The sequence below is a fragment of the Taudactylus pleione genome, unplaced genomic scaffold, assembly GCF_031769625.1.
Source record: "Taudactylus pleione unplaced genomic scaffold, aTauple2 ptg000154l, whole genome shotgun sequence".
In the NCBI taxonomy this organism is placed as follows: Eukaryota; Metazoa; Chordata; class Amphibia; order Anura; family Myobatrachidae; genus Taudactylus; species Taudactylus pleione.
In genome coordinates, this window is record NW_028284556.1 from 16,605,792 (window position 1) to 16,618,085 (window position 12,294).

General features: G+C 39.6%; 1 protein-coding gene across 1 annotated transcript in view; it reads left to right on the top strand.

The window, feature by feature from the left end:
• The window catches only part of SYNE1 (spectrin repeat containing nuclear envelope protein 1), a 546,802-nt gene that overhangs the window by 400,678 nt on the left and 133,830 nt on the right, over positions 1-12,294 (top strand). Inside the window, exons 104-106 of the mRNA XM_088474380.1 lie at positions 959-1,060; positions 9,809-9,928; positions 11,009-11,209. Coding sequence (XP_088330506.1) covers positions 959-1,060; positions 9,809-9,928; positions 11,009-11,209 — 423 coding nt within the window. The remainder of the gene's footprint in view (positions 1-958; positions 1,061-9,808; positions 9,929-11,008; positions 11,210-12,294) is intronic.

Sequence of the window (12,294 nt, forward strand, 5' to 3'; positions counted from 1 at the left end):
GTTCCTTCACAGGGAAGGAACGGGGTAATGTCTCCTCCCCAGGAGGGAGAGCGCAGATATCGGGGCCAATACACTGTGAGATATATTACAATGTATGCCCGCGATATCTGCATGGTGTCAGGCTGCCAGATAAATTGTCTGTCGGTGTGACAGGCATTTTATCTGCAAGTGTATGCCCAGCATAAGTCATTCTCAATCAGTGCAAATTCACAGGTATAAAAGGACATGTGTTTTTTTTTTTTTAATAATAAATACTGTGTGGAGTGTCATATAGGCCAGTGTATCAAATAGCAAGAACCATCGTGTATCCAGTGCATTATAATATAAACACATGAAAAACAAACAAAACAAATGAAACCACATATCAACTGTAGCACAACACATCTACTGTATGCATGGGATGTAGCTTCAATCCCGGTTGTCGGACAGAAGTGGAGGGTGAGTTATGGTTAGGGGTTAGGATTAGGGACTGGGGGGGGGGGTAGGTTTAGGCACTAGACGGGAGGGTTAGGTTTAGGCTGCGCGGAGGGTGGGGTAGGGTAGAATACTTACCGATAGGTGTCGGTATCCCAACCCTGTCAGGATGCCGGTGTCTGAATTCTGACCGACAGGATCCCGTGTGCCAGTATCCCGAGCACCGGCATCCCGTACCCATATGCATGATATCCTGCAATCACAGCACATCAACCCTAAGCATATAGCATTGACTTATAGCATAGTGTAATGTAAAGTGATATAGCACATGTCATTATAAGGAAACATATACAGTATGTCACAGAGCAGAAAGTAGCCACACAGTACAGCACACACACACACACACAGTTCCAGGGGTCCAGGCTGTCATTGCACAGATAATGCTCTAATATTAATAGGCATCAAATAAACTATAGAGCAAAAAAAGAAACTAATTTGTGCTTGTTTGCAGTAATTAATGTGTGTAAATGTGTTATTTTTATAGAATGATTTGAAGATACTATTTACGTCCTTGGCTGATAGTAAATACATCATATTGCACAAACTGGCTGAAGCAGCGGAGAGACCTGCGAAAGACCAGATGCAGGTAATTTGCGGATGCATTCACTATGGCATATGATAACATTAAAGCCTAACAATAAAGGCTGCAGTGTGTGTCTCCTGTGTCATTAATAGTATTTTGTGTCATTCTGTTATATGTCGTGTTTGCTATAATTGATTGTAACATTCCAGCAGGGCTTATCCTTGTGCATTATTATCTTCATTCCTCCTTCACCATTATGTCTGTCTCTCTAATTGTAGGTGTTATTTATTTAAAAAGTGCCAAAAAAACATATTAACCAGTCAGATATTTGCTGTCATCTGGGGTTACTTTCTACAATGATTTAGACCAGTGGTTCTCAACTCCAGTCCTCATGTACCTCCAACAGGTCATGTTTTGTGGATGTCTTTAATCGTGCATACAGTAGGTCAGTTAATTTTGCTGGGCCAATCAGTAATTATCCCACCTGGTTCCACAGACAGAAATCCTCAACACATGACCTGTTGGGCAAACTTGAGGGTTGAGGTTGAGAACCACTGATTTAGACCAAAAAAGGAGAAAAAATAATGTAAAAAGTCACTTTAACAAAGTAATTTTGTATAAAATCTCTTCCATGTAAAATTATTTTTAAGCCATGGAAGTAAAAAAAAATATAAATAATGAGGTAAAGTTGGGTGTGCTGTTTAGTAACTCCAGAATGAAAGGCATTTCTATGTAGTTGCAATATATTTTGAGTTAATAATATAAAAAAGAATCTATGCACAAAAGGATACTTTATAATCAATAAGAAGTGTTAATTAATTAGTTGTTGCAAAGACACCAATACAATTAAATAAATTTTTTTTTGCCAGCAAACATTTAAAAAAAACAACACATTTCAAAATAAGTTTTTGTATGTCACTTAACGTAAAGTTCCTTCACACTATCCAATAGTACTTTTAATAGTTTTAAACACTTAGGGGTATATTTACTAAAGTGCAGGCTTTTAGAAATGGTGATGTTGCCCATAGCATCCAATCAGATTCTACCTAATATTTATGTAGCACCTTATAGAAGATAACAGCTAGAATCTGATTGGCTGCTATGGGCAACATCTCCTCTTCTAAAAACTTTAGTAAATATACCCTTTAATTTTAAAATAGTATTTTGACCATCTTCTTAATGCTTTTATTATAGAAATTTATGTTATTGAAGAAATACTATCTTAAAACTCCTTTTATAGAATATGGGGCAATCCTTACTGCAAACAAACTACTCACCTTTTCATTTCCCCATTTGCCCTCTGTACCCATATTGTGTTATTTGCTCTAAATCAAGCAAAAGCTAATTCTTTACTCAGTGTCCCTATTACTGACTGCTTTCTATGGTTTATGGCACATTTACACTTTGCTAATAAATAACCCACAATAGCTATTTATATCTGTCTCTCCAAATCCTTATTCTTCTGCATTTCATATTTCCAGGGATTCTCCCCTTTTCTTGAATCTACAGGAACCCTCTACCAGATGGGTCACATTCCAAGATACCATTAGCGCTATACTTGGCGGTTATTAGCATAATGGAAAACTTTGTTATGTGTGCTGTCTGTCATTTGTTATGGAATGCTCATCCATTGTACTTATATGTCTGTATATTATAGGCTTGTCTTTCATACTCATTTAGTACACATATACCTTCAATACACCTATATGGATTAATGTAGCACTTACGGAAAACCCCGAGCAAATCTGAATTTACTGACAATTACTGTGGTGGTAAAAAGTCAGCAGATGACAGATACAAGGTGAACTACTTATAGATTGCAGTAGGTTGTGCATTATTCTGTACAATACACACGTTTTCCTCAGTGACACTGAAGAGACACAGAATGCACAATTTAGGTGTGTGTAGATATATACAGTATTGTACAGATGTAAGTAATATTGTGTGTATAATATTTTATACAATAACATATATGCTCTGGAAATGTGTGAGGTTAGCAAAGGATCTTTCCTTACAATTGTCACAGAACAATGGTGAATAATAAACATGTTGCTTTATTTTTATTTATTTTTCCCCCAATAAATTTGTTATAGAAAAATACATCTGTCTTCTTACTGAATATCCATTTAATAGTTTGTCTGGAAGTAGTTGATAATAAAAAAAAAAAAGTGTCTTATTTAAATTTGCAGCTAATATAGTTTTTGTTGGAGGCCAATCACATGAATGTATAAACAGCAGAAGATATTAAGGAGCACGAGAGCTAAGTCACTGGTAGATGATGGTTCCTGTGTAATGGCCGGGCACATTCACAAGTCCCTCCTGTGCGTTATGTCATACATGCACCGCATTCAGTATATAGTGCTATGTAATCAAAATAGGGAAAGTCAGAAAACTTGCACTGCTCCTACTGGGTCTGTATGCTGCTATTGGGAATGGATAACTAAAAGCCCCCTAAGTGCAAATAACAACTAAAATACTAATATGCCCTGGCGCTAAATGATCCAGATAGTCATCAGATTATTATAGAAACTTTATTTAAGCAGCTTCAAACAAATAAAAATGAAATGGTATATGACATATAAAAAATACATAAAACAGTAGATAAAATATTCATATTAAAAACTAATAATATGGGATGTAGTTTGGAAGCCGACGGTCTAAATGCCGACCGCCGGCTTCCAGACTTTCTAATCCCGGCGTGGTACTAATGATAGGTGTCGAGAACTCGACGCCTGTCATTAACCAGACGCCAGCAGACCGACGCCCAGCATACCGAACGAAGGTAAGTCGGGCGCGGGCAGCCGTGAGGGGGGGAGGGTTAGGTTTAGGCTAGGGGAAGGGGGGTTTAGGGTTAGGCACCCCCGGGGGTAGGATAGGGTTAGGCACCCCCCCGGGGGACTTAGGTTTAGGCAGCGGGGAAGGGGGGGTTAGGTTTAGGCACTTAGAAGGGAGATTAGGGTTAGGCACTTGGGGGGGAGGTTAGGGTTAGGCATCCCTAAGGGAGGGTTAGGGGGTAGAATTAGGCTAGCGATACTTACCTTAAGGACGATCTGGATTTTCACCCTTGCCGGGCTGTCGCTGTCAGGATTTGAACCGCCGGTCATGCGTCCGGCGGTAATACCTACTACACCCAATAATATGAACGCAGGACTGTTCTGTTATTAGCTTTTTATATTAATATTTTATCTACTGTTTTATGTATTTTTTATATGTCATATGCCATTTCATTTTTATTTGTTTGTTTGATGTCGCTTACATAAAGCTTCTATAATGATCTGATGACTAGCTGGATTATTTAGCGCTAGGGCATATTAGTATTTTGAGTGCTATGTAATCAGATGAACACCCAGCCATTTATCTCTACCATAAATCTCTGCATGGCCATCAGTGGGGTGTCCGTTAAGGAGGGAGATCCCCTGCATCTCGTAAGACACATATTTTCTCTCTGCCCTGTTAGAGGGTGTAAGAGCAGGTGTGTACTGACATATAATCTAGTGTTATTGTTTTATGTTTTAAAAGTGAAAAGTATTCTTATTTTAGAGGGTTAAACATATAGGTAAATTGTGTCAAACATAAAAAAAGAAGTGGGGAGTGAATGCAAACCAAAAAATAAAGTAAAAACAAATACAAATTTATTTATTATATTTATCATGACACATTAAGCATAGTCTCTAGTGAAGAACACATATTACAGTAGGTATCACTATAAACCATTAGTCAATCTTATAAATAAATGGAACAATATATTTTGTTCCAATAGCTACACAAATATAGCAAGGTGAGAAACCATGACAGAGTGCATTTTTGTACTATTTTGACCTCTGTTATACCCAAAACAAATGAAATGTGTTTATCCCAATATGCTAGTAATTGAAACAAGTTAAACTACAAACTTGCAATATCATTCCTGGAGAAACATATGTATGTGCAAAATGCAGACGTAAGATGTGTTCAATAATAGAAAACACAGTTCTGCACATATACTAAGTTGGATGAATGGCACAATGTGGTTACGTATGCACAAGTAGCATGTGTGCCAAGGTTACATTAAACGTACATCTTACACACAACCAGGGCATAAGCACAAGAAAAGTAAAACCTATAAGCTTCATAGTCGGCTAACTAGTGCTGAAAGCATCATTGTGTAATTGCACCAGCCCACAAACTCAGGGCCTGATTCAGAGCCGAACGCTATTTGCGCTCGCTCGTCCAGAAAAAGGGGCTGGCTATTTAAATTGAGCGCTCGCTCTTTGCGGTCTGTTGACGCGTCTATGTCTGAACAAGCGAACAAAACATGCTGACTTTTTTTGTAAAAACGCCCCCTGGCCGCTCACATCATACGTCATCTCCGCTATTTATTAGATTAATCGAGTACATCGAAAGGCGAATGAACTGCTCGCTATTCATGTGGTTGCATTTTCCTACCGCAATCATGCCAGCAGTTCTGGCTAAAAGACACCCAACTGATGTGGTCAATGACGCTGCTTTGTTAATTATGCACACCCTTAAAACACCCGTTTTGACCGTTTGGCACGCCTGCGTTCGGATCTTCACTCCCCGTTTTCAAGCACCTTCCCCTGTTACCACCCACAAACGCCTCATTGTCATTCAAATTAGCAGGCATTCGCTATTTTGCAAGCACACAATTTTCGACCGCACTGACTGGTTCGCGCATGCGTACTAAAACCCATACGCATGCGCAGATGTGCGAACATCGCTCGGAGCGAACGAGCGGCCGCTTACGAGCGGCTCTGAATCAGGCCCTCAGTCACGTGCATTTTCTGATGTTTCTACCTCAGTTGCAATTATGTAAACGCAGCACCTTTATTGTACTTAAACTGTGTTAGAACTCCCCTTCCACCCTGACTCTCCATCCATAAAGAGGTGTAAAGATGCCACCAACTCAGTTTACGTATGATGACTGTTTTTTTGTGGCTATACACATAACCAATTTGCATAGTTTATTATAAGCAAAATGACACTTATAGCAAAACACAAATGGCCCTGAAGGGGTTATTAATGGATGTCTTTCACAGCATGGCACCATTCTGACTTTTGGTATTGTGGTTTTATGCTGCCTATGTAGTTACACCTAGAACCCTCTCCAAATCTGTCTTCCCAAATGCAGCCTTCACCGTCACCTTGCAAAATATTCCATATTTCAGAACAAAGGTGTATCCATACATCAGCTCAGAGAGGGCCTGATTCAGCATGGATCGCAATTGCAACTGCGTTCGCAGATCGGCCGATGGTGCATACTGCGCATGTATATGCACCTGTAGTGCACGCGCAGGACAGCATTGCGTTCACACTGCGATCAGGCACGAAGATAGAGAGCCATCGCAGAGTGAGAGATAGGACATCAGCGTTTGGGGGTGGCGACTGGGGAGTGGTCAGCGATATGCAGGCGTACTTGTCCGATTGAACGCTGTTACATGAGAGTGCATAAATTAGCCACTGTGAGCTTCATTACTCACTGCATGCTACGATACTTGCATTTCTGAGACAGGTCAGAGCTGCTGTAATACTGCGTGAGGGTCCGATGTTACCGATGTATACGCAGGACTGCGAGGTATTACAGATGTGAGAAAGCGGTAGTGGGCGTCTCTATGCTGGCTGAGCAGTTGCAGACAATAGCATATTTTCGCAGCAGAACTGTGTGCGTAATCGCACCTGCGATCGCAATAGCGATCCGTAATGAATCAGGTCCAGAGACAGAAGCAGATGGTGGGCCTGGAGTGAACTTCTCTGCTGCCGGCCAGCCTGCCCTTACAACTCTGTAAACTCCATAGCCCTAACCTTCACCACCATTTACAAAATAGCTAATGCTTTCAAAACATAAAGAAATAAATGTATTTTGCCAGTAATAAAAATTGTCAGTACATTGGTAGGCAGGCATATATAAGAAAACAATTAATAAAATTATAAAACAAAGGGAATCTGCCATCTTTGTAGTCCTCGGCACTGGTCTACGTTGTCAATCCTATTAGATGCGAATTGCAAGGTGCGAGTTGCTATTTTCACTTCGAATTCGCAAAGCGAATTCATTTTGCAATCCAATTAGCAACTCGCACTGAATCAGTCAGACTGAATTCGCAACTTTCCACTCGCACCTCCCTGAGGGTGAGAGATTGCAAGGAAAATCTTTATTTTAAGGTTAAAATGTCGGGACACTGTGCTGAATCCCTTGGACACCCCCCTAATGACTAATTAGGCATTTGGAAGTTTCCATTTAGCTTAATTAGTCCAATAATTACATGTCATTTTTTGGGGTAAAACAAAAAAATATTCTCAAATTACCCCACAAGCAACTTTTTCGTTAGTTTAGGCACCCCAAATTTAATTACAATAACTTTTTAGTTGAAAAATAATTGTTTTATAATTTAAAAAAAAAAATTACCCCAAAAATCACCATTTTTCCTACTTTTTTTGTTTCGTTCGAGATTAAACAAAACAAAAGTTTTGTTTTTTTATCATTTTCTTGCATTACAAAAAAACCTCCCAATACAGCCATTTGACACCATTTAAAAACCTACAGAACCTTCCTAATGGCCACAAACAGCCTTCTATACGGTCCTGCTAATGAAATTATCCATTTTGGGGGTCCAGGATGGTCTCCCCACATTTCATGCATTTCTCCCAAATCTCATTTGGCAGTCATTTCGCACCCCTCCGCTGCGTGTAGTGCGAATAGTCACTTTTAATTGGATTGGAGAATTCTCGGGAGCGCGCTTCGCTGCGAAGTGTGCGGGTTTCAAGAAACAAACTCGCAATTCTCACATAATAGGATTGACCCCTATGTGTCATTTCCACAAATCTGATTCTGCATGACAGAAATTTGCATCCTTATTAGGAAATGTCATCTGTTACACGAGAGTGGCATGTAGTAAGTGACCGATTGTGTCTTTCAATAGTAGCATTAAACAGAAATGATTTTGTTTTCTAATTTTCCCTGTGAAATTAAATAGTAGTTAATAAGTTTTAATAAATTCTCCATTAAAAAAAACAAAACAAAAAAGACTATTCTGAGAGTCTCCGGCGTAACTTTACAAGAAACACCACCACTGTACTGCCTGTATCTTCAGGGGCCACGCTATACCTCATATAATATTCCAGAGATTTGTAGGTGCTGTTAGTGTTCTAGACACTGGTGACACGGCTCAGGTGAGAAATATAGCTTCATATTCATTTTGCTCATGTAACTATTTTTTTTGATGGTTGTTCATTGCAAGCTGCTGCTCCGACCAGTTAAAAGTGGAGTGTAACAGTGTCATGCCAACCACAACCAGTCCATCTGTACTTTTCATGAAACCATACATTTTGGAAGCTTTTCTGCTACTGGTTCCAGTCTGAAAACAACAGAGTGCTGTAAAAACTGCACATAAACACATTATTAATAGTGTTCCATTACATGAAATATACCTACTGTAGGTTTGTGTGCCTGACTGCCTGTGATCATCTTACAATGAGAGCTGCATATTTGCAAACAGTCTACAGCAAACAACATTTGTTCATGTTCATCTCTTTCTTAGTGCCACTTCAGTAGAATAATACAGCAACACTAAACAGTGGGAGTATCAGTTTCTTCAGCATAAGCAACCACTGTAACGTGCCTTTATTGCCTTTTTTTACAGTGTATATGTATATATATATATATATATATATATAAATTAATTAACTACTAACGTATGTAATGCTTTTTTCAAGAGGAATTTGAGAGAAAAATTATGTATCTGAGAATATATGAATTTAGGGGATGATGAAGACTTGAAAATACCAAGCCTGCCGGGTGTATCGTGTGTATATTCTTACTGTGCATGCTCCAAAAACGGGCAGTCAAAAGTACTGCAACTCAGTCATATGCGTTTTTATCTACCCTTACGACCAGAGAGAACGGGCATTTGAAAGGGCTTTCTCATTTAGGATAGATAGATCAATATGAGATAGAGAGATAGATAGATATGGGATAGCTAGATAGATATGAGAGATATAGATATTAGATAGATAGAAAGATAGATAGATAGATCTGGGATAGATAGATATAAGTTAGATAGATTGATATGAGTTATATGTGAGCTAAATAGATAAATATGAGATGGATAGATAGAAATGAGATAGATAATTGATATGAGTTAGATAGATAGATTGATGAGTTAGATAGATGTGAGCTAAATATATAGATATGAGATAGATATATAGATGGATAGATATGAGATATATAGATAGATGTGAGATAGATAGACAGATAGATATGATATAGATTGATATGAGTTAGATAGATGTGAGCTAGCTATATAGATATGAGATAGATTTGAGATAGATATGAGATAGATAGATATGCAATAGATCGATGATAGATAGAAATGAGATAGATAAATAGATATTAGATAGATATGTGATAGATAGATATGAGATAGGTATATCGATGATAGATAAATAGATATGAGATAGATATATGTGAGATAGATAGATATGGGATAGATAGATATGATATATATATATATAATAGATAGATATGAGATAGATAGATATGAGACAGATAGATAGATATTAGATAGATAGATAGATAGATAGATATGAGATAGAGAGAGAGATAGATGTGTGTTGCTATATTTTTAGTCAGAATATGTTGGCATGTTACACTTGCACTAATCGCTTTGCAGGTCCTGTTTTCAAAATACTAATATTTGTAACAAAGAAAAGAAAACAGTGATTTTGCCATTGCACCAGTATATTAATATTATTATTATTAACTGTAAAACGTTTATATATAATTTCTTATGTTTCATGATAAACTTGTTTTTTTTATAGGCTATTTTGCAAGCAGAGGATAGTTTAAAAGAATTGGATACAGAAATTACTGAGCTGAAAAAGTGTGGAGACAAACTGCAGGTTGATCAGCCATCAATGCAAGAACTATCAAAACTTCAGGTAATGATGTTAAAGGAAAACAAAAGATAACTATAGTATACATAAAACACATACAGGGACGTCCCCCCATGCTTGGCCACACCTCTTATCACTTACATATCTTTCTCATGTAAATCTATAGGTACACTAATACTAAGGCCCGTATTCAATTAGAGATGACAAGTTGCGATCTGCGAAAGGTTTTCGCCGATGCGCAGTGTTCAACTATATCGCCCAATTCAATTCCAGGATGTTTCCGCCTTGGCGAAAACTCCATAGGCAGAAGCATGCGAAAAAGTTTCTCCACCAAAAGGCAGGAGAAAAGCAGTGCAAACTCCATATTTTGTGGTACAAATGTTGGGACTTGGTTCAGAACCCTTTGGACATCCCCCCTAATGACTAATTAGGCAAAAAAATTTTATCTTGATTCACCGTAATAATATGTAATTTTTGGGGTGAAAATATAAAACGTATTGGAAAATGGGTCTAAAGTACTGGGACAGGTATTTTGGGGGGCTGTATGGATGGGACAGGTGTTTTTAGGATTACAGGTGGCTGCAGCAGGTGTATTTGAAAAAAAATTAAATCTGCACTTTATAGACACAAAAATATACTAGAACCCATTTTATTGTACCTCCAATTTAACTACAGCAATTATTCCCCCCCAAAAATAAAATGCTTTACATAATTTTTCCACACTTATGTAAATCTGCATATAACAGCCCTTTGATTCAATTTAAGTACCCTAATTATTTTTATGAGGGTTATTAATACACTTCTATATTGATTATCAGTTATGCTTTTTAGAGGGTACAGACTGATTTCCCCCCAAAAAACTGTCCTTTTTGCCTTTTCCACTATTCGCTGCATTTGCCCATATGCGTTTTCGCCTGTTTTACATTGAATGGGGTGAAAAGCGGAGATGTTCCTGGAGTAAGCAGGCAAAAACATTGCGCTTTTTGCTGATCTCGGGTTTCTGCGGCTAATTAAATCCGGTCCTAAGTGTTATAAACTTTGCCTAGCAACAATACTCTTATCAGTTAAGCCTACTTATCAATTACTCTGCATCTATTAAGCTATAGACATATTACTCTTCTGCAGGATACCTATGATGAATTGATGATGATCATCAGCTCACGGAGAACTGGGCTGAATCAGAACCTGGCTCTGAAGAGTCAGTGTGAGAGAGCCCTACAAGATCTAGCTGACCTGATTGAGACAGGACAGGAGAAGATGTCAGGAGGACAGAAGTGCATTGTTTCCAGCAGAGAGGAGGTCCACATAATGCTAGATAAGCATAAGGTAAATTAGTACACATATGCTAGCATAATAATAAATGATTTCATTGCCAATCCGATATAATGCCATTTATTTAACTAAAACCAACAAAGTAATGTGTCAGCAATAGATCTACAATGTATAAATATGCTTTTAGATTATTTTTAAACATCTGCCTGATAACAGGGACACTTTAAGGTATTAACAAATTACCAGGAAGATGTCACATTGTTCTTTTCTACTTCAGGGTCCATAGGGTATCCACAGGATACCTTGGGGTATAGGTGATGGCGGCAGACATCCGGGCACCACAGAGTTAAAAGTTCTCCATCCTCCCAGGATGCACTGGGATCCCTCTCCTATACCCCGCCCCCGAGCCTCAGGCACTCAGCTTTAGTCGGTGCCCGGCAGGAGTCGGATGCACTGTACAGAAGGGGGTCTTTTAAGGCCCCTGAAGTTTCTTCGCAGCTGTGGCTGCACACTAAAATGGATGTACAGCATGGACAGTCAGTACTGACGTCCATGCCGTCACTCCTACACCCCGCTGGTACCAGAATGTCGGTACTGATCCGGGGATCCTGGTGGGTAACTGGGGTCACAGCTAGCGGTGACCCCGGTTGCCCGGACTGTGGCTGGATTTATAGGGGTTCGGGTAAGCGGCTGGGTCCCCAGGCAGGGGGCTCCCTGGGGACTGGCTGCAGCGTGGAGCCAGACCACAGAAACCTGCGCTTCCACTACCCCCTGGGACAGCGGGCCGGACGAGAATCAGAAAACGTCCGGCGTCCTGGGGGTTAAATGCATGCCAGGGGAGCGCGCCTTCCCTGCTCAGCAGCCGGCGCCTCCCTCGCTGCACACTGCCTCTCCACAGCGGTCTGGCATCTGCAAGCGCTCCTCCCCTGGGCGAGCCTCCTTTCTGCTCCTTGGCGGCCATTTTCTCTGAACTTGGAAAGCGCTGCTGGACGCTGAAAACGGCTTCATCGTGGTCTGGGTCCCCCTGCATACCTCTCCTCCGGTGCAAGGTCAGAGTATGCAGCGCTGTTTCCTACCAGGCTGATGTCTATGTAGTTGATGAGCGCTGATAGTGCAGGGTTTATTCTGCATTGTATGTG